At 41.2% G+C, this 21,779-nt stretch overlaps 1 protein-coding gene across 1 annotated transcript; it reads left to right on the top strand.

Annotated features, from left to right (window-relative positions):
• The first annotated feature begins 45 nt into the window (after positions 1–45).
• On the top strand, positions 46–21,457 carry POLR3G (RNA polymerase III subunit G). The gene is made up of 7 exons (XM_074995340.1): positions 46–182; positions 1,020–1,149; positions 10,602–10,664; positions 11,045–11,095; positions 15,082–15,152; positions 16,079–16,219; positions 18,248–21,457. Exons 1-7 carry the CDS (start codon positions 63–65, stop codon positions 18,332–18,334), a joined length of 663 nt encoding a protein of 220 aa, XP_074851441.1. The 5' UTR covers positions 46–62; the 3' UTR covers positions 18,335–21,457.
• Positions 21,458–21,779: the final 322 nt, after the last annotated feature.

Genomic DNA, 21,779 nt, shown 5'->3' with positions numbered 1-21,779 from the left:
CTCTGTTTGTTTGTGAAGCAACTGGCCTGTAAAAAGTAGTGTAATATTTTCAGTAAGTCCAAATGGCTGGGTCAGGCAAAGGAAGAGGACGTGCTGCGTTTACTTTCAACATCGAGGCTATTGGCTTCACCAAAGGTGAATCACTCCCTGAAGTAGCATTCAAACCGCCTCCACTCTTTCCTGTAAGTAGAGAACAGAAGCTTAATTTGAAGAGCATGTCGTATGCCCGTGCAAAGGGTTTCATTGTCAGGTTTAGCTAATGAGGTGATGCTGTTAAATGTGTAGAGAAGATCCCAAATGTCAGGTTTTGAAAGTAGCTAGTTCAAGCACTCATAGCGGTAAGAAAACTCAGCAGCAGAGAAACTCAGCTGTTAGGATTGACATGTTTTGCACTGGGTTGTCGGAGAATGGTATGAACAGGTTGAGTCGTGTCTGTACTACAACCTCACTGTTGCTGCCAGTGCTGTGCTGGGAGTGGATTACTGATCTCGTGGGCGTAGGGAGGAGAGAATTTTGTTTTGTTTTTAATAAATGTTAAATTATATTAGATAGTCGAGGAGATTACTAACATGATTAAAATGTTGTTCAGATTAATTATGTTTAGCACACAATTCAACTATATTTTGGAAAGAGGTATTGCTGAAGCTACTCACTGACTGAAGATGGCAGCAAGGAATTCAGAGCAGACCAGCCTGGGGCATTGAGAGGGAGGAGAGGGGTGGTTGAATTAAAATTTAATGTTTTAATTGCTAAAAATATTTTAGGTACTTGTTTTCTTCTTTTCCAAATGGAGGTTTTCATGGATGGATATAGTAAAAAGAAAGAAATCATTTTTACAGTGTATCTGAAAAATATGCTTTATAAAGTTTTGAACCTGACAGAGAGCAATATAACTTATTTGCAAACTAGCATAATACATAATTGCGCTCCTGCATAAGTAGAGGCATTTTTATAGCTTTTTGTGTTGTTTCTGTGATGGATATTAGCAATACAGTAATGCACTTTAATAATTTACATAGCCAACAGATTTTAAGCCAGTGCTGCTGAAAATGGGAGAGGAAGAAGATTATATGTTGGCCTTGAAGCAAGAATTTAGAGGAAATATGAAAAACACACCTTATTTTATGCCATACAAGGAGGAAAAACAAGGTCTGTTCTGCATAAGTATAACTTATAGACCAGCAAATGTACTTGTACATGAAAAATGTAATGATTAGTACTTCATCTATTCAAGCTGTAGTACTGACATGAAATAGGGACAAATGACAACTTGAAAGTTACATTTTGCTATGAGCCTTTTGCACCATGGAGAGGTACAAGTAATGCCTACATTTGTTGTACATTTTTTATAGGAGGAAGGGTTCTTTCGTTTCCTTTGAAAGAGCCCTGTCTACACTGCTTTCTTCTTTCGAAAGAAGAACATGCAAATAAGGTGCCAGGATATGTAAATCTGTACCTTGTGCATTTTTTATTTCCCTCATTTGCATGTCTCTTTCGAAATAGGAATGCATGTGTAGACACAGCCAGTTTGTTTTGTTTGTGCATTTGACAATCACCCATTGCAAAGTTATAAGAATCCTGCAATACCAGATGATCTAAGTTCTATTTTCCCTTGTAAAAATTAGATGTATCAGCACACCTGGCTGCAGTTATTAAATACACAATCATTAAGCAGTTAACTGGTGAAAGGAGTATCTCACTCCTTTTTATTATTATTAAAATGATCAAATGCTTTAATGAAAAGCTAAAAATGACAAAGGTGGCAAATAAAAATGTGGAAAAGGATATATGTGCATTGAACGTATCACTGGTATATAATATTTTATAGTGGGATGTGCTTTTATGTTTGTTTTGTAATGTTAATATGGAGTTTAGTCTGTGGAATGCATAATTTTCTCAGTTGGACACAGGAGCTTAAGTTTAATTATTGTTTATTTGGAAATGGTGGGGATGATATGTGGGAACTGAGGGAATATCCATCAACTAAAAATTAGAAGCTGTCAAACACAACTGGAGTGGGTTACCAAGGGAGATGGTGGGATCTTCATCCTTAGAGGTTTTAAGACCAGGCTTGACAAAACTCTAGCTAGAATGGTTTAATATAAATGGCTCTTCTTTGAGCAGGGGGTTGTACTATATGACCTCGTGAGGTTCCAAACATAATGTTCTGTAGTTCTGTGTATTTGCTTGTCTGTTACTGTTACTGTCTGTCATTCTGAAAAATATTGTCCATCCAGCTCTCTCCTGATATATAGTGCATGCATGTCGAAATTAATGATAACTTTTGAAACGTTTTAATTAGCCAGGAGATGGAAGCCAACCCACACCTCCACTGACAGACCTATCACTTCCTGCAGGGCTGGATTTCTTTCATTAGTGGAAAAAGCCCTTCCATCTGTAGTAAGTGTCTACGCTATAGCACTACAGTGGCATAAATATGCCGTACGCCAGGGTGTCCAACTTTTGTTTTTTTTCATGGCAAGGGTACATGGCAATTTTTCACGTTCTGGGGGCTGAACATAAAATAGCCCCAAACCACCACCCCTGCCCCAGGCTTAAACCCTTAGCAGTGTTGGAATAAAGTCTGGATACTGTATGTGAAGCAACAAAGATTTATTACAACCAGCTGGCGGAGTGATTCTGAACTTGGTTGTGTTTCAGAATGCACTGACAGGCATCAGGTTATGATTGCTTATATAGAGAGCTGATAGGCAGAGGAAAGAATAGGAGCTGACACTTAGGAAAGGAGCACAATCAATGAGCAAGCCAGATGACTTAACAAACAATCTGGGAGTTACAGAGGGTTTCCATGCGCAGTTTACAGAACATTTTATTTATAAACAACAAGTCCTTTTGAAGAGTGCAGTCGTCAACATTAAACCAATTAAATTGTGTTTCTCAACCTTTGTTTATGACGTACCCCTTGTTTAAAAAAAAAACATTAAATACCCCAGTACCCACAATTTTCAGACATGCAAAATCCTTACTTTGCCCTTCCCCTCTCCAGAGCCAGGAAGCCCCAGCCCTCTGCTTTAACCCAATCTTCCCTCCCCCAGAGCCAGGCACCCCCAGCTTCCTGCTTTAAACCAATCCCCTCTCCCGTCTTCCAGAGCCAGGGACCCCCCGCCACACTAAATAAATGGCCTCCCCTCCCCCAGAGCCGGGCATCCTTAGCACAAATTGAATTCAGTGAGTTTCTAGAGCTGCCACCACCTCATAAGCAGCAAGAGCCACATGAACAAGGGCCCAAGCTGCATCTGCATCCGTGCCCAAGCTGGGGGTCCCCGTTGGAGTCCCGCCGGCCAGCACTGCAACCCGTGGGTGCCTCGTGGGCTGGAGCAGCAACCGACGGGAGCCATGTGGGTGGGAGCTGCCTTGGCTGGAGCACCGCTCCGCACTGGCAGGAGCCGGGGCCCTTGTGAGCCGTGTCAGATAAGTGGTGGTACTGCCAGCAGTATAGGCTGGATAAAAAGGCTCTGCGGGCCGGATTCTGGGCCACAAGTTGGACACCACTGTCCTAAGCCTTTGTCTATGCAGCTATGTGTTGACATAGCCACGTCTCTAAAAGTTGAGCAGCGTAGTCACTTTTTTTCAGTCCCAAGAAGCGGAGTTAGTACTTCTGCTGACAAAGGGTGGTTCACACTGGCACCTGTGGCAAAACTGTTGTCTTCAGGATTTATTTTTTTTTAACACTTCTGAACACCTAAAATTTTATAGTTCAGTTGCCGGTGTAGCCACAACCTAAGTCGTTCCCACCCCCGCCCCCTTTCTTTGTTGGTGGGGATGTAAATTAGTGCCTTGTCTGGAGGCTGCAGTGTAATCTATTAGCATTCTTGACTATAATAGTTTCTAGATGGTTAGAGTAGTGAAGGAAACTGTGTTCAGAAAATTGTGAAACTATTGTTCCATAAATCCTCTTTGTTCCTGTTATCTGCCAGTTCCATCACTGATAGGACTTGTTCTGCAGTTATCTACTGAGATTCAGTGGTTGGCACTATGATCTTTGAGTTTCGATTTGCCACATAGCTATGGTTGGTTAAGATCAATCACTGGTGCACACAGATTTTACTGCGTGTGCTAGCAGTTGCAACAGTATTCTTCCATAACAGGCTTCAATCCTGAAATCAGAGTCAGTGTTTTTTTCCTTCACTGCCATTGACAGTTCATACAAAATAAATAAATACAAACAAAAATAAACAAACAGCATTTACTTTAAGTGCCCCTTGAGGCCCCATCATTTTAAACTTAAGCTTTTGTTCCACTGTATCTCCTGGTTCACATGCTTCCACTTGCCCTGGTAACAGACTGGAAGCCCAAGTGATGGGAGTCATATGTGTAATTGATTTAGATTTGAATGTACTGTTAGATTTCCATCTCCCACCATGTTAATTTGTCTCTTTATTCTGTGTCTTGTGTCTGAAATGGTTTGTTAGTACAGTGCCTAGTATACAGGAGCCCTGATTTCTTTTGGAGATCATTGGGGATTACTACAATATACATTAATAATATATTTTTGAGGCATTATGGTTTATAGTAAAAAAGGACTAACAGTCAAGAGGCCATAGTCCCAGTGCCAGGGGTTTGTTTTTTGTTTTCATTTTTTTAAGATGAGGGATGGCCTGTCTACATGGGAAGGTATTTTCATTGTAATCCAAGGTGAGGATTTAAAGTGATATCGTTATATCTTATACAGTAAACTCTCTCTCTCAGACTACCAGAATTTTCAAATAAGCGGCATCAGGCGCCATCCCAGTGCCTAGGCTGCCTCCTCCGGGGAATGGGAGGAGCTGCCCCCTTCCATGAGGCAGAGAAGGAGAGGCTGAGCAAGATCACTGCCCTTCAGCAGGAGCAGGACTGAAGCCTACTGCAGGCAGCACAGAGCTGTGTCAGGGGCCAGGGAAAGACACCCCTCCACCCTCCGGCACATTTAAACATCCGGCAACGTCCTGGACCCCAGTTGCCGGATATGAAAGAATTTACTGTAACTCTGTGTATAGACACTTTTTGCAGTATGAGTGCATTTTTTCATTTAAGTTTATGTTCCTTGGGAAGATCTTTAGGGAACATAGAAAAAACCCACTCATACAAGGTTAAGGCTTTGTCTGCACTAGGCAGGGTTCATAGTATAAATATACCAGGAAACCTTTTTAATGGAGGTATAATTTAGATATAATTTGTATCAGTTTCCTCAGTGAAATAAGCTGTACTGGCAAAAGGACTTTTTTGCCATTATAACTATCAACTGTAGGGCTTTTGCCAAAGTATCGTATCTGTATACTATATCTGTATAAATGGTAAACCTTTCCTATGTAGGCAATGTTACCCGCATAAGTTTCTTTATCCCTCCCACACTCAGTGAAACACACATCTTTACCCAGTCCCAAGACTTGACTTTGTTAATTTAAATTACCACCCTTACCCAATTTCTATGGCGCAGAGCATAATTCCCTGTGGGTGTGCAGGATCTGTGCCACTGAAAAAGCCTTACACAGTAATATGCTTATTCTCCATTTATTTAGTTACCAAGAAAGCAGAATACGTGCTAAGCACACAGTATAATGCTCAGCAATCCTGATAAGGCAGGCAGACTTCCCCCGTTGGGAAAGACAGAGTCACTCTGTGGTTTCTGTTTGCTGCACCTTGGGGTCTTGTGGGGAGAGTCATCCTTAAGGTGATGACGGGACTCTCTTGGCGGACAGATATTTAAATGAGTCCCTGAATAAGGAGGTGCGTGAACCTCCTGTGCACAGATCCCAGGACCCGAACCAGAACCCTGCTGCAACCCCAAGGCAGGAGAGTGCCACCCCGGTACACCCTGGTCCCCGCTAAGGCCCCCTGAAAAGAAGTGGCTGGCAGAGACAGCGAAACTAGGACAAGGGTTAAAGTTGGAAACAAAGTAACTAAAATTTTATTAGGCAACACAAGATCAAACTATAACAAGTAACAGTGCTAAAGGGCAAACTTAACTAAACACTACTACTAATATCCATAACTTACAGTTATACCAGTGTCCATTATGTTTCCTGTGTTGTAGTCCTTAAATTTGTTTTATTGATCCACAAGGCAAAGAATTGGTTATTTGAATGGGGATAAAAAGGGCAGATGGGATTAGGAACAAGGGTTAAAGGGTTTTTAAAAAATCCCCACTGTCTCCTTCCAAGGCCGGAGGTGGGGGTGCTAAGCCCCACTTCCGCATGGGGTCGGGTTGCTAGCCCGACCCAAGGGGTTGATACCCGAGAACCAGTTGGGGCTGTCCCTCTGCTGGGGGGCCCCCCGGTACTCCCTTGTGGGTTCAACTGAGTGTACCTAGGAGGCTTATGCTCTTCCTCAGGTCCGTAAGGGAGGATGGACAACTAAGGGAGGCGGGGAGGCAGTGCCTTCTCCTGCAATTTGTTTTAATGGAGATGGGTAGGTAAAGAGGGATAAGGGAGGTTAAACCTTCACCTTATTACTAAAACTATTGTAGACAACAATTATAACAACTAAAAATCACTATGCTTAACTAATAAACACTAATTATTAATTAAGTTTGCTTTGGCTTATACAAAGTGAGAAACCCAGCCTGGGCTTTAAGGCCCAGCCTCAGGGGTCAGGCCCCAGGTACTTTCCCTCCCCCATCAGGGAGGATGAACAACAGAGGAGCAACCCCCCGCTCCCTCACAGAGGGTCCCGGTGCCCCGGTGGATACGTAATGGGAAGTGTGTGAGTGGCTAGGTAAGTTTTACATGTCTTATCCAGTAATGGTTGCAATTAGGTGAGTTGATGTCCAGTCCGGTGTGTGAGTCCAGTCCAGTAGTGACGTAGCAGATAAGTTGTGAGGCGGCGTGGGCGATGTTAAGGCCGGAGTGACGACGGTGGTGTTGGCAGACCCCTGGTTGCGCCGCCGGGTACGCAGTACCCCCCAGCAAAGTGGGGAGGCAGTTCGCCACCCGGCGGCCTGGCTGAAGGGTCTGCTTGCTGCTCCTCGATGCAAGCGTGAGCTAGCGTGCGGTGGGGCGTTCTGGCACGATGACACCGCTTTGGGCCGCAGGGCGGCACGGGCTCCAATCAGGGATGGCTGCAAGTGCGGCAGTGATTTAGCTCAGTGGTGCAAGTGCAGCTGTGATTCAGCTCAGTGATTTAGCTCAGTGGCCGCAGGCGTGGCAGTGATTCAGCTCTGCTTCGGCTTTGCGCCTGGCCTCGGGTTCAGCGGACGCCTGTTGGCCATGCTGTCCCGTGTAGGGTCTGCAGAATCCTTGCCTGCAGTACCCAAGGGCCCTGAATGCCAGGACCAGCCTGACTTATATAGACAGAGTTCATGCATGATTCACGAGGTGATTATCATATGAAAGTTCTGCGCACCTGTTTTCAAACAGGTCCTCCAGACTGGGAAGTTTCCAGAAACTGCCCACCTGTGTCCAATCAGGGGCCCGGAATTCAAATCCATGATCATGAATTATTCATGAGTTCAAGTTACCGGGGAAACCAACTGACACAGAGTGGCTGCGTCTACACGTGCACGCTACTTCGAAGTAGCGGCACCAACTTCGAAATAGCGCCCGTCACGTCTACACGCGTCGGGCGCTATTTCGAAGTTAACTTCGACGTTAGGCGGCGAGACGTCGAAGCCGCTAACCTCATGAGGAGATAGGAATAGTGCCCTACTTCGATGTTCAACGTCGAAGTAGGGACAGTGTAGACGATCCGCGTCCCGCAACGTCGAAATTGCTGGGTCCTCCATGGCGGCCATCAGCTGGGGGGTTGAGAGATGCTCTCTCTCCAGCCCCTGCGGGGCTCTATGGTCACTGTGGGCAGCAGCCCTTAGCCCAGGGCTTCTGGCTGCTTCTGCGGCAGCTGGGGATCTATGCTGCAGGCACAGGGTCTGCAACCAGTTGTCAGCTCTGTGGATCTTGTGTTGTTTAGTGCAACTGTGTCTGGGAGGGGCCCTTTAAGGGAGCGGCTTGCTGTTGAGTTCGCCCTGTGACCCTGTCTGCAGCTGTGCCTGGCATCCCTATTTCGATGTGTGCTACTTTGACGTGTAGACGTTCCCTAGCTGCGCCTATTTCGATGTTGGGCTGAGCAACGTCGAAGTTGAACATCGACGTTGCCGGCCCTGGAGGACGTGTAGACGTTATTCATCGAAATAGCCTATTTCGATGTCGCAACATCGAAATAAGCTATTTCGATGTTGGCTGCACGTGTAGACGTAGCCAGTGACCGTTGCAGGGGGCTGCTAAATGGCAGCCTATGTATCTTTAGATTCTACCTGTACCTGCATTGATGTTTAATGGCCAAAGGCTTGTTTCCCCTGGCCCACGGGGACAATAATGCCCAAGGGATAAAAATCCCTGATAGGTGACACCTTACAGAGTAACAGACATTTTGGAGCATAAGCCTTCGTGCATAAAGACCTGCTTCATTAGATCCATGAGTGGGGGCGTTCCAGAGGAGGGTTTAAAGAGGGAGTCTCAGTCAATGGGAGTACCAGAGTTGACAAGGTCTGTTCAGTCACGGAGGACCTTGTCAGCTCTGACCCGCTCCTTGACTGAGACTCCCTCTTTAAACCCTCCTCTGGACCCCCACCCCTCTCATGCATCTGATGAAGCGGGTCTTTGCCCACGAAAGCTTATGCTCCAAAATGTCTGTAAGGTGCCACAGGACTTCTTGTTGTTTTTAAAGATACGGACTAACTCAGCTACCCCTCTGATACGCCTTAATGTGTTCCCTCTTCCCTTTCTGCCTTCCTTCTTTCCTGCTTAATGTTCTTTCCTTCCTGCTTCTTCCTTCTTGGACCCCAATTTAAGTAGTGAAACTTGAGTCCTGCTTAGGTGTAGCTTGACCAATTATTTTAGTATCCGAGAGATAGCTGTGTTAGTCTGTATCTTTGAGAACAACAAGAAGTCCTGTGGCATGTTATAGACTAACAGATATTTTGGAGCGTAAACTTTTGTGGGTAAAGACCACCTGCGAAAGCTTATGCTCCAAAATATCTGTTAGTCTGTAAGGTGCCACAGGACTTCTTGTTGTTGTCAATTATTTTAGTATAATTTTACTAACCAGTCATAAGATACTGTAACAGAATTACCTAACCAGTTGTAACCCACTGCCTTAACTGATTTACATCTAGCAAAATTAATTACACAGCAGATGGGAGCAATTACAAACCACACGTAGATTATACAGAAAACAGTATGATTGTTTTCACTTTTCTAGAATGGTGATTCCACAACCTCAGGTATTGATAAGTCATTGTTCAACATACGAAGTGCTATTAACTAAGTTTTCTTTACCCATCTTGAGATTTGTTTCTTTATCAGGTAACAGTGGGTTGCATTAGGTTGTGGTCTTCTGTTGTATTTCTTTTTAGTGACAGGTCCCAGAGGTGCGATACCGCGAAGGATGAAAGACAAAGACGAACATAGATAGCAGGGGGCCAACAGTTCTATAGTCTGAAGGCCCTGAGTTTATTATTCTCACAGCTTTTATAACCAAGTGAGAGCACATTATTATGAAAAAAGCAGTCAGCTACAATATAACTGGCTCAGCACTTCTATCTCTAAAAAAGCCACATCAATCCTCCCAGTCCTTGAACATGAACTCTCGAAAACACCTAATTAAAGCAACACAGCTCCTTGCGGTTTGCCTACAAGAGAGCAGGTGTTTCGTTTGCAAAACATGTTATGTTGCTCTAGATGCCAAGAGCCCAGCCGGGCCTGGGAGACGTGGGGGGGAGAAGGCAAAACTCCTTCAGTCTTCTTCTTAACAGCCTGATGTGATACTGTTGTACTGAAATGTAGATGGAATGTGAGTATGTGACCTGTAGCTGCACAGTTAATGGCTGCCGCTCTTTATTCTGGCTTCAGAAGAGCTATAGGTCTCTCAATATGGTTAGAGAGAAACCCTATTGGCTATACTGTCACAGCAAAGCCTAACTGTCTAGATCTTTGGCTGTGCCAAGGCCTGGTCTACACACAGAAATTAGGTCAGTAGAACTGCATTGCTCAAGGTTGTGAAAAATCCACACCCTTGTTAAAGCCACCCAGTTAATGATCCCTCTAATCTTTCCCGTCTGGGTGCAGAATACTTTTTATGCATACAATGGTATGTGTGAATGTGCACCACCAATAGGGACAAAAAAACTTAGCTGGGGGCAGCCTGCTAATCAGCTGAGCAGCATTTGAATCTCTCCTAAGTGGCCATGCAAATGCACAGCTTCCACAGGGAGCACTGCCGCCAATGTAGATAGAGCAAGACCGAACTGCTGTTCCTTAGGAAGATGGATTACCTGTGCTGATGGGAGAACCCTCTTGTTGGTGTAGGTAGCATCTTCACTGACATGCTATTGTGGTACAGTCATGCTGCGACAGCGGTTTAAATGTAGACAAGTCCTCATGCATATTAATAGTCCCATTGATTTCAGGTGGAATTGCTCATGGTAGTAAAGTTAAGCATGTTCAGCAGCAACAGAATGGAAAACACATCTGCATTAAAGGAAGACCTCTCTCTCTCTCTGTGTGTGTGTGTGTGTGTGTGAAGAGAGTCTTATAATGCAGTGCTTAGATTGCCTTGTTTTATAGCACGTAAAAATAGCAATCAATAACTAGTTTTTTTTTATTCTCTAGGAGTTGAAAAATATAGTAAAAAGTACTTGCAGATGACAAAAGAATCCATGGAATGGACCCCAGGTAATAACGTAAATTACAATAGTGAAATTCTGGATGGAACATGTGTAATCTGCCATTTTCTTAAATGCCTAATTTCTCCATTTTAAAACAATGCAATCAAATGGCATTTGCAACCTTACTAAGTTGTTGTTTCCTTGTGGAGGCCTAGACAAATGTTTTACCTCTGCAAACTTAGCAAACCTATGTTTGAGCTGCCTGAAAAAAAAATGTGATTTTTTTTTTTTTTTTTTTTTTTTCTCCCATTACGTGCAACTCAGTGTTTGCATAATCAGTGCCTGTATTTATCCTGCACCAAGCGGAATAGGATCCTGACCCTTCTTGGGTTCTTTGGGCACTAATATAATAATAGTTCCTGTGTTTTAAAATTATGTTTTATGCAGATTGGAGAAGACTCCCAACAGAGGTGAAGCCAAGGAAAAAGACCAAAAAAGGTAGCAGTTTCAAGGAGCATTCAAACTCACAATTAGGAGTAGAAAGACAATTATCGAGCTGGTTGAAGACAAAATAGAATAATTTTAAACCATTTTTGGTAATTTTTTTAGTAATATTTCAAACATTTATTTGACTGCTCTATTTATTGTTTTATAGAATGTTTTCTGGACTACCAAACTTTTTTTTCCCCAAGAAAGTAATAGTGAATTTACTGGCATTGGTACATCTGCCATTTTTTGAACACTCAGTGAATTACAAATACTTGTATTTGTTTTCTGTTGCTTTCTGAAGTTTGCAAACATCTTTAACGATCATTTACCTGCACTCCCTCATTTGTTTTCCTGCTTGTGATTTGGTTGGTTCTTCTCTTTTTGTGTGTTATTTTATGTAACATCTGTTCCCCCCAACCCCATCTTTCCTTTTTTGTTGATTTTTCAGCTCTCTCTGGCAGAATTGTGAACTAGATCATTCAACAGCAGTTATAGTTAGTATTGATTGGTGTTAAAGAGAAAGGAGATTAATTTTCACTACAAAATGCCATAAAATGTATTTACTTTTCAGGGTTCTCCAGAGTGCACGATTATTCTGATTTTTCTCTAGAGAACTGTTCTGTTGATATGAAGCAACCCTTTGACTTGTACCTAAATGTCCGTTGTGTATAATTATTTACTTTCTTTACCCCTTTGTCCAAGTCTTTAGTGTGTCATCTTTCAGTTCAAGGATAAAATAGGACACAGAAAAGTGAATGTGCAGTAGTCATGGAGACTGGCCCAGCTGTAAGCTTTGTTCCTTTTGAAAGCCTCATTAATAGGTCTGGTACTGAAGGTGGAGTGTAAGAATTCTACTGGAAATTGAATTTTTATTGTCAAGATCACCAAATAAGAAATCCAGTGTAAAGCTGCTGTTCAAAAGTGTAATTAGTGCTGTATTTATATGGACTTTGAGCCAGTAATTAGCTCTCCCACATCCTATGAAAATCTACTGAGCTTTTTGTCCCTTTGCAAGAGTGACATTAAATGATGATCATAAACATAGGCTCAGAGTCACTGCCTGTTAAACTCATTTTTTTTTCCATTTGATCTTACATCAAAATTGACCATTTTGTCTCTTTAATGTCAACAACAAAAATCAGTTGGCCAGTCGAACTTCTGTGAGTGTAAGAAAGATTCAGGCACTTTAAAATATTAAATAGCACCAACGTTAATATACTTTCAGAAGACATACACTGTGGAGTTTTGCAGAAAGGTGTCCACTTACACATTAATATAATACATCATGTTGGCACATTATGAAAACTACAATCTAGATAATTAAAGCCCTGAGTGGGTATAAAATTTGTATCCACATCTGTATCCACAACAATGAGCCCCAGATAGCTGTGAATATTAAGCTGGTATCCATGGATTTTCATAACTATAAAAATAACATATTATAATAAAGTCAAATGTTGTATTTTTAGAAGAGGATAGTAGTTTGGGAGGGGGGTTGTTCCCTCCCCACCTGCCACCTCTCTTAGCTCAAGTCAGTTTTTCTATCTTGGAATCCAGCCCAATTTGCTTTTCCTATACTAGGAGTTTGTAACCAAATTAGCAATAGCTATTTTTATCCAAATTGGTTAAAAAAAAAAAACCCTCAATAATTCAAGAGCTGCAGTGCATGGGAACATGAGAGTCCTTAATAAATAATGTCAAACTGTACATTTTGTAACCCCTGTTTTAAGAACAACACACGCACAATGATTTGTAATGTGATACATGTTTACTGCAGGACATTCACAAGCTTTTTACGTATTCTATTTCCTCACATTTTACATGTGTGTTTGTACCACTGTCTTCCTGACTTGTGCTCGCTCGCTCTCAAAGACTCTATGGGGGATTATTCAGTGTTTTGAGATCACATATCGTTTGCTATTTAGATATGAGTTGTTCATTTTTGGGCTTTTAGACATTGACAATTTATTGAAAATAATCAGGGGAGTTTTTTTAAGTTTGCAATTATAGCATCTGGAACCATAAAGAAGTCCTTAAAAAGTCGCATTCAGCTCTGGAGCCACAGGTTGCAGACCCCTGGCCTATACTATTTACACACATTTCTGGGAGAGACTTTTATTTCTGGATAATAATGTTGCCATAGTTAAAAGATGAGTTGCACCTCTATTCCCTTTTTTTGGTTTCTGATTGCACCTCACTTTGTTTTAGGGTTCAGGCGTTTACCTCCCAGGAGTTACCTTTTGCAGTTCTGACTCTCTTAAACTAAGCCCTTTGCTGTATTATGCTGCGTTTCAGACTACTTCCCCCACCTCCACCACCCACTCAAATACCTTTCCTGGGAGTTTCTTTTTAAATTGTTATACTCCTTTGATCTTTGGCGTCTTAGGCTTTTTTCCTAGTGACATTTGTTTTTTAACAACCCCAAAGTGTTTTTGGAGAAGTGGCTTATCTTAAGTCATTCTGTTTCCTTCTTTGTTTTCCTTATAATGCTCTATAAAACTATGTATTCAGAAACAAGCATAATCAGGTCAACATACATTTCATAAATTTTTACACAGGAGGCACCTTTGCGTCAAAGATGTACTGTGTTGGATTGTTAGAGGTTTGCTAAAAATAATATTTCCTTGTTGCCACAGTATCTCTGCCTAGATAAAGTACTCAGGAGAACAGCAATATTGTCAAAAGCAAATGCTTCCTCCGTAATAGAATTTATATCTTGCATCAGTCTTTAATCTTTTCTCAAAGCTAACCTATTTAAATTATACCAGGTACTGTTCCAGTGTACTTGAAAACCATGCAGCCTTTCAGCACTTTTTTTATAATTTTTCTATCCTTGTTGTTTAATAACTGAAGAGTAAATCTTGTAATTCTGGCAAAGTTATGTAGCCTTTGTACAAGATAAAAGAGTTGAATTCCTGGTACAAGTGCAAATCTCAGCTTCTTCCCTACTCTTTTACTCCCACTACTATCTCTGTAATTTTGGCAGTTTTGCTGTTGTGGGCTATTACTGGAGGAGCAATTAAGGCTATATCCCCATTTGTGAAATCCTTGTGTAATAGGGTAAAGCAGAGGATGTGGGATCCAAAGATCTGAGTTCTGCTCCTGGCTTTTCTATCCATAGATATCTTTACTACTTTTGGAAAGTCACTTCTGAAAATTAGGGCCTCGTCTGCTCCATGTCTATTTTGTCATCCCAGAAAATGGAGTTCTGTCTTTAGGGTTTTTATTCTACAATAGGAAAGGACCTTACATAACTTGGTGTAAAACAAAGTCCACATACCTATGTAGAATTAAAAGGTCATTCCTTTGTGGAGTTTGGCTTTGTTAACAAAGAACAAAATAAATTAAAAGCCAGGCATTCTCTACAATCTTGACCTAGGATTTATGTGTCAGGATTGCTTAGCTAACATCCTATATTGTTTCTCCTTAAAAAGACAAATCTACTTTAATTATAGCCATGTAATAAGCAGCCTGGTTTCAGAAGAAGTAACCTAGGCTTTTCTCAGCTGCATCAACAGCTGCTAAGATGGCAGGATATTTTGAAGGTAAGGTCTATTGGCCTGCTACGAAGACCTGCTATGATCTTGAAGCTATGTATTCTGAACAAGAACTAAAATTTAGGGGGTTTCTAATATCTTTAAAATGATGGAAAATGACAACGATACATAATTTTGTGTACTTTCTTAACCAGCTTTGAAAATATCTTTGACAATTATTTGATATCAAATGATACTAAATATCAAAAATGGTATTAAAAAACTATTCAAAATTGAGTTTCAGATCTGTTCTAATTAGGGAAAAGTGCATCATTGAGCTATTGTAGTTCAGTGGAGGGTAACAGATTTGCAAATGTACAGCAAGAATTAGCATAGATATTAGGTTAACTTGCCATGACAGATGCTCGCAGTGCTGTAACCTCTAACAGTTAGTAAAGAGTATTATTTAACATGTAGGAATTCAGAAGGTACATTAGGTAACTTCTTATTTTACTTCAGCAGGTGGAAAAACGAAAAAAGCAAAAGTTGACATATCTAAAACTAATGTGGATGTGTTGAAAAAAATTGAGGTAAGATCTACTTGATGCAAAAGGTTCAGTTTCTTTGTATAGCTACTGTTGTGCAATATAAGCTGCAGAAAGAGAATTCAATAGCTGGTACATATTAGTCATTCTGTATTGGTTGGGACATCTCACACTTTAGCTATTCCTCTGGCTTTGTCTTGCGTTGCTGACGCATGACCCTATGGAGTAGGAAGAGAGGGGATGAGGACTGGTTCTAAGTCACCAAACTCTGGCAATTTCCCTTTATACACTGTTGCTTTTTGGCCTTTTGAACAAGATCTCTGACTGCTCAATTTTACTAAAAGGGGATATAGCTTAACTGAACAATAGGAGCAGTGGGGTGCTCTGAAGAGACATCAACATGAGCACTTGTTTGAAGAACGAGACCAATAGGGAAGAAGAGGTCTGTCAGTGTCCTCCCAATCTACCATTGTTGCAAATAAACCCATAAAGTGAGTTGAGGAGATATGATGCATACTTTTGGAGCAATGGCTGGTAAATTGGGAGGAAATGTTGACCATAATTATGTAGATATGTATTGCACACAATGTTGAGAGGCAGAGTTGCCTTGTGTGTCCTATTCTGATTTAGTATAGAAGCACTTTGGAGCAGATGTTATGTGGTATGCTTTGTCTTATAAAGTATTGTGTTTGCTTGCAATAATAATTATTTTACCCTAACATAATGGGAAAGGGAACTCAGCAGTAGAGTACTACATCAAATGTGCTAAAAACATAATGGTTAGCATTTGATGTAATAAATCCTAGGAAAATCTTGGCATTTTGGGAAGAAATTCAATTATCTGTTATCGCTACACCATTCTTAGCTTAATTGGCTTATTCCTTGCAATACAAGAAAACTGAACTCAGCATTTTATATAATGGCGGGTATGTTGTTGGTAGAACATGTTAAGGAGTCTTATCTTGTGGTAGGAGTTGGAAAAAAAAGGTGATGAAGAAAAATCTGATGAGGAAAAAGAGAAGGAAAAAGGCAAAGAGGGGGGTGAAGAAGAAGAAGAAGGAGGAGATGAAAATGAACAAGAAGAAGAATATGATGAAGAGGAACATGAAGAGGTACTCATTCCTTTCTTAGCTTTACCAAAACAGACCCTATTAGTGAGAGGTAAATATGGTGACAGGAATGTTGACTGACTCCATGTGTGCCAACAACATTGTTATCTGTTCTGCGTTAGAGGAACTATTGGTGCGAGAGAGGTACTATCACATGGACAAGCTGCAAATTATATGCTTAGAGTAGTGATTGATTTTAATAGATTCTGTTAAATATGCTATCTGCAAAATATAGCAAAATCTAGTTTCAGCCATCAGGAGTGAGTCCTGTCACTAAGAATGCATGATATTCTGTATTTTTATCACTAATGAAGTGCAGCAAGTTTATCATGTTATTTTTTACAAAGACTGTGATGGGTTTGGTCACAGAGAGCCTCTTGAAGTTGTCACATGATGTGCTAAAATAGAACTGAGCCTGCTGAACTGCCTTCTGGGGTTCGCTATCACCTTGTCCTGCTGAGTCAGAAGCTCTGGTCTCTCCACCATGCCTCACCCATCACCAGCAAAAGCTCAGAGTTTGTGGGTCACAGCCCACAGCAGAGCAACTTAGTCACTGAGAGCAGCTTAGCTCAGGAAAGGCTCAGTTGCAGGGACTTGAAACAGCACCCAAGTGCATAGCCCCAACGGGACTAGAACCCCAGGTAAATCTATGTTATTCTGCATAAAGTGTAATACAGAGTAAGCTCACAAATTCTTTGTCCTGTTCATTACTGAAGGAGAGCGATGCACAGCTTTCCGCCCCAGTAACAATTATAAAGCCTGTGTAAATAAATAAAAAGGTGAATTTATCAAGTATAAGAAGTAGGATTTAAGTGGTTGCAAGTGATAACAGACAGACTGAACACATTACTAAGCAAAATAAAACAAACATGCCAGCTAAGACTAATATGCAAACGTCTTACTTGCAAATTCTTACCTCCACAGTAATTCTAATAATCTTTTCTCACAAGCTGGGTAGCCTCCCAATTTGGGCCTGCTTCTTTATAATGTTCAGTTCCAGGTGGTTGCAGCAGATATGTTAGATGGTAAAACAGGGGTGTCCTGGAGTCTAGCTGTCACCACTGTTGTCTATTTCTCCCCATATATAGTTTTTGGCCAAGGTGACAATCCTTTATGTTGAAATCTTTCCACACTTCCCATGGAATAGTCCAGTATCCAAAATGGATGTGTCTTGGCAGGACTGACCATAATTCAAGTTTACAGGAAAAGCAAGACTACTCAGAGATCATTGCTAAGTACCAGACCATTAAGTTCCTTGAGTGTTGCTAATAGACCTCACTGAGCACATCTAGATTGGCAAATAGGTTTATGCTTGATATTTCGAACTTCAAATACAGGAATGATACATATATACAAATAGAATATACACATTCAGTAGATTATAACCTGTTGAGTGATATGTTACATGAAGTATTTTGCATAAATCATATTTGAATCATGCATATCCATATTCTTAAGCATATTTCCATAGAATATGAAATGCACTGTTGCAAAGACCTAAGGCAATTTTTCACAACATGCTTTCAAACTACTTGTGTACATTCCCCAGTGCTATGGTGGCTGTTGGAATCTGAAAATAGGAGATTTTTTTTAGAAACCTGTGAAACAAGATCCAGATTGCATCTCAGGCTGCACTGGAGTGTGAACATCCAAATGACTCATTGCCTTATGTAACTGTTGCTCCTCTAGGAAAGAAGGTGATAGAGGCACCATGCATGTGTCCATGTATAAACAATCAAACTTTGAACATCCCAAAATTTAGGTCTTTTTTTTCCTCTCATAAAACCAGGAGAGGAGGATGTATCCTAGCATGTTCTGTCAAAATCATACTGTCTTTTCCTGATTAGCATTCTGAGGTAATTTGTCTCGTGCATCTGACAAAGCAGGTCTTTGCCCCCGAAAGCTTTTGCTCCAAAATATCTTTTAGTCTGTGAGGTGCCACAGGGCTTCTTGTTGCCCCATTTAATAACTGGGCATTTATAATTGCCTCATCTACAATAGTATTTTGATCAATAATGTTGTTTCATTTAGGAAAACGACTACATTGCTTCATATTTTGAAGATGGAGATGATTTTGGTGCTGGCAGTGATGACAATATGGACGAAGCAACCTATTAATCATTTGTATTCGATGGTGTCCTATCTTGGTCTTCTGCTATATCCACTAAAACATTTGCATCCAGTTGTGGGTCAGCTGAACACTCTCGACTCTTGATGCAGTTACTTTCAGTTGGAATGCTGAGTTCACCCTCAGATGAAAGGGCAATTTTTTTCCCTAATTAATTTACTTGAGTTGAAATATGGGAGACTTAGCTGCTATATTCTGTTCTTCCCAAATGCTTCGAAGACAAGCACTTATCACTGCAAGATTCTGTAGATCTCTCAGGTATGGAGTACTATATATGCCTTTGGATTGCCTCAGCTGCATTTGAAGATAATTTGCATTTTGACTGAATTGTGCCTAAGCATTTGTACTTCACTCAGTTCTATGCATGGGGTTGGGGGAGATGAATCAAATCCTATTCCGACTGAAGTTGTTAGCAAAACATGTTGACTTAAACAGAATCAGGATGTGGTCCTTTCTGAACACAAGCTCTTCGTACTTAGCTGCTGACTTCCTAATGGAATTTATATAATTTCTATATTCAGGGGATTGAAATATAAACTGAACACTGAGCACTTTCATGAGCCAGCTAGCCTCAAAGTACTTGAGTACCCATGGACTAACAAGATAAGGAGATGATTATGAAAGGCTCTGGCATTCTAATCAACAGACTTTCATAATTCAGCACTTTGACCAGTAAGAAGCGTCTTTCAAACCAGTACTTGTTGGGTGTAAAGAGGCTTAATAAAGGAGATGACTGGAGTGACATGTGAGTAAAGTGGCTTGTAGAACCCCCCACCTCCACCATCCCCAGTGCCATCGGTGAGAGGAGTGAGGGGCTGGCTAGCAGGGCCAGGATCTCTAAGAATCTGAGGGAACTAGTAGGGGGAGGGGCCCTAGCGCCTGCCACAGGGGTCCAGAGACCTCCCTCTCTCCACCTGAAATCACCATCAGTGGCAGGGAAAGTGGAGTGATGCAGCCGCAGTTTGCTCTGGTCTTCTGGCATGTTGCCCAAGGGAGGGAATGGTAATGCCTCCGCAGTCACCAGTGGGAAGTGGACAACCTAGCCTAGTTAGCAGAGAGAGTGGGGCCACATTCCTCCGCTTTCCCCATGGCTTCTGGTGAGTGGAGGGGCCAAACCCCAGCCGCGCTAGTCCCCTGGGACAAATTGCCCAATGGTTAGTTGGGAGGGGAAAGCGAGAGGAGCGGCAGGGTTTAAGGTAGAAGGAGGTTTTTCCAGCCCTTCCCTGGGTGGAGGAGCAGCAGTCACATGGCCACTGGCCTCTATGTTCCTCCCAACAGTCACCCCATGAGGTAACATTGTGTTTTGTGAATACTTTGTAATAGAAGTGGGGTCTGGGGCTAATAAGTAATTTTATTTAGAGAGGTTTTGTGGCTGTGATATACTAACAGAGCGGGAAACTGGGAAATCCTGATTTTTCTACGTTTGGCTCTTCTCTTTGGCCTCAGGTAAGTCCTTTCACATCTCTTCATCAGGGTCTCCATGTGCTCAATGGGGAAAATAGTACTTCCTACCTCACAGTCTTGTTGTGAGAGTCAGTGCCTGTAAAAATGCTAGCTATGTAAATGTGAAGTATTGTTTTTACTTAATTTACTTCCCAATATAGCCAAAAAACCAAAGGGATAGGGTAGGAGTTTTTGAAATGGGGAAAAAAAATAGACTGTATGAGAAGGGTACATAAAATAGAGTAATATGCTAAGGTATCTTGTCAGGGTGGTGAAAACAATACCAAGAATTCTATAAATTTCTACATTTGAGGATAACTATGTTGTGATGCCAGTCTTATTATTATAATCATAAGGATTATTTATAACAAGTTGGTGGATACAATACTTTCAAATGTATCTCTACTATTCTATGTACTTAAGCATCTTAAAATAGGTCTCATTTTTGAAAAAGTTTGTTTAATTTACATTTACTCACAATAAATAGAAACCAGTGAATCATAATATCTCAGTATAAATTGAAGCTGTCAGTGTTTCGGTTGTGGTCTTTGATACCTTTAGAAGTAGCCGCAAGACCTGTTCTCCTAAAAGGAGAAGCATGTGGTTTTATAGAGTAGGCTTCTGATCTCCTTTCTGCCTAAAGCTTACTCTGATTATTGGTTTTTGTTTCCTTTTATGCGGCTGTTTTTCTTCAAAGTCTTTAGAGCCAGAGTCACAACTCTAAGGCTGTCTCTACATTAGCCCCCTTCTTCGAAGGGGGCATGGTAATCAGCCCGAGTGGGGAATAGCAATGAGGAGCTGTGGTGCATTTGCAGCACCTCATTAGGCTAATTCTCGCCGCGGGCACTTCAAAGCTATCAGCTTTGAAGTGCTGACAAGCCTTGTAGCCCACAGGCACTTTGAAGCACCCATGCAACTTTGAACAGCCCTTACTTATATTTGGAGTTGCTAACTTTGAAGTGCTCACGGCGAGAATCAGCCTAATGTGGTGCTGTATATGCATCACAGCACCTGGTTGGTATTCCCCGCTCAGGCTGATTACCATGTCCCCTTCGAAGAAGGGGCCTAGTGTAGATACCACCTAAGACTGAGATGCTGAGGAAAGATCTTAAAATTAACAAACCATTTTATCTGATTAGAGAGAACCTACAATCCTCAAGAATTATTAATTTGGGAAATGTCAGTAAAAGACTCTAACCTATGCTTTTTGTTGTCCTTTAACAAACTGGGACCTCTTAATTGATCGGATTGGTCCTTTCTTTCTCTCTTCCACAAGAGCGCTAGCTGTTGAACTAAAAATGTGTTCTCATGCAATTGAAAACTTGTTATTAGGTTTTTGGGTTTAAAAAAACAACCTTGAATTTATTTCAGGTTTTTTTTCTTGATGATTGGGGCACACATTTGCCAAGTGATACTTAATATTGGTGTCTAGTGGCCTCTGAAACAATAGAGGGAAAATCCACACATAATAATTTACTTATGCAAATAGTTGTGCAACGTAAGGCATGGCTGTATTTTTTTCCTGTGTTAATTAAAATATTAAAATACGAAGCAATTCCAAAAGATGAGAAGTAAATACAATGCAAGGCACACCTCAATCAAGTTAATATATACAGTACATTTATTGTTAATTGTTAAATTGCTGTGTAGGAAAGTATCGCAAAACACTGTATAACATATTTCTATAATAAATATTTTGTGTTGCAACAGAAATTAACTCTGGTCATTAATTCGGACTTCATGTTGAAGTTTATTATCTTATAACTCATAATACAGAATTGAAAACTGAAGTTTTTAGGGCTTTACTTTTTATAGTATGGTCTGCATGCAAATTGTCTGCCTCTGAATTTCCACAGTAGCTCCTCTTCAGTGCTTTCTCAGCCTATCCTTGCATGTAGGCTCCTGCTCCAACTCAGGAAGAGAGAAATGTGCTATAACAAAGCCACCATATTGGGAACACTCCACAAGTTCTGCTTGCATCAGAGCAGCCGG

Source organism: Carettochelys insculpta, chromosome 5 (genome assembly GCF_033958435.1).
Source record: "Carettochelys insculpta isolate YL-2023 chromosome 5, ASM3395843v1, whole genome shotgun sequence".
Classification (NCBI taxonomy): domain Eukaryota; kingdom Metazoa; phylum Chordata; order Testudines; family Carettochelyidae; genus Carettochelys; species Carettochelys insculpta.
Note: the sequence above shows the minus strand (reverse complement) of the source record. Positions and strands in the feature narration are given on the sequence as shown.

Coding starts and splice junctions, on each gene's coding strand:
- POLR3G (XM_074995340.1), top strand. CDS start 63: ATGGCTGGGTCAGGCAAAGGAAGAGGACGTGCTGCGTTTACTTTCAAC. Junction 183..1,019: donor AACCGCCTCCACTCTTTCCT/GTAAGTAGAGAA, acceptor TAATTTACATAG/CCAACAGATTTTAAGCCAGT. Junction 15,153..16,078: donor ATGTGTTGAAAAAAATTGAG/GTAAGATCTACT, acceptor ATCTTGTGGTAG/GAGTTGGAAAAAAAAGGTGA.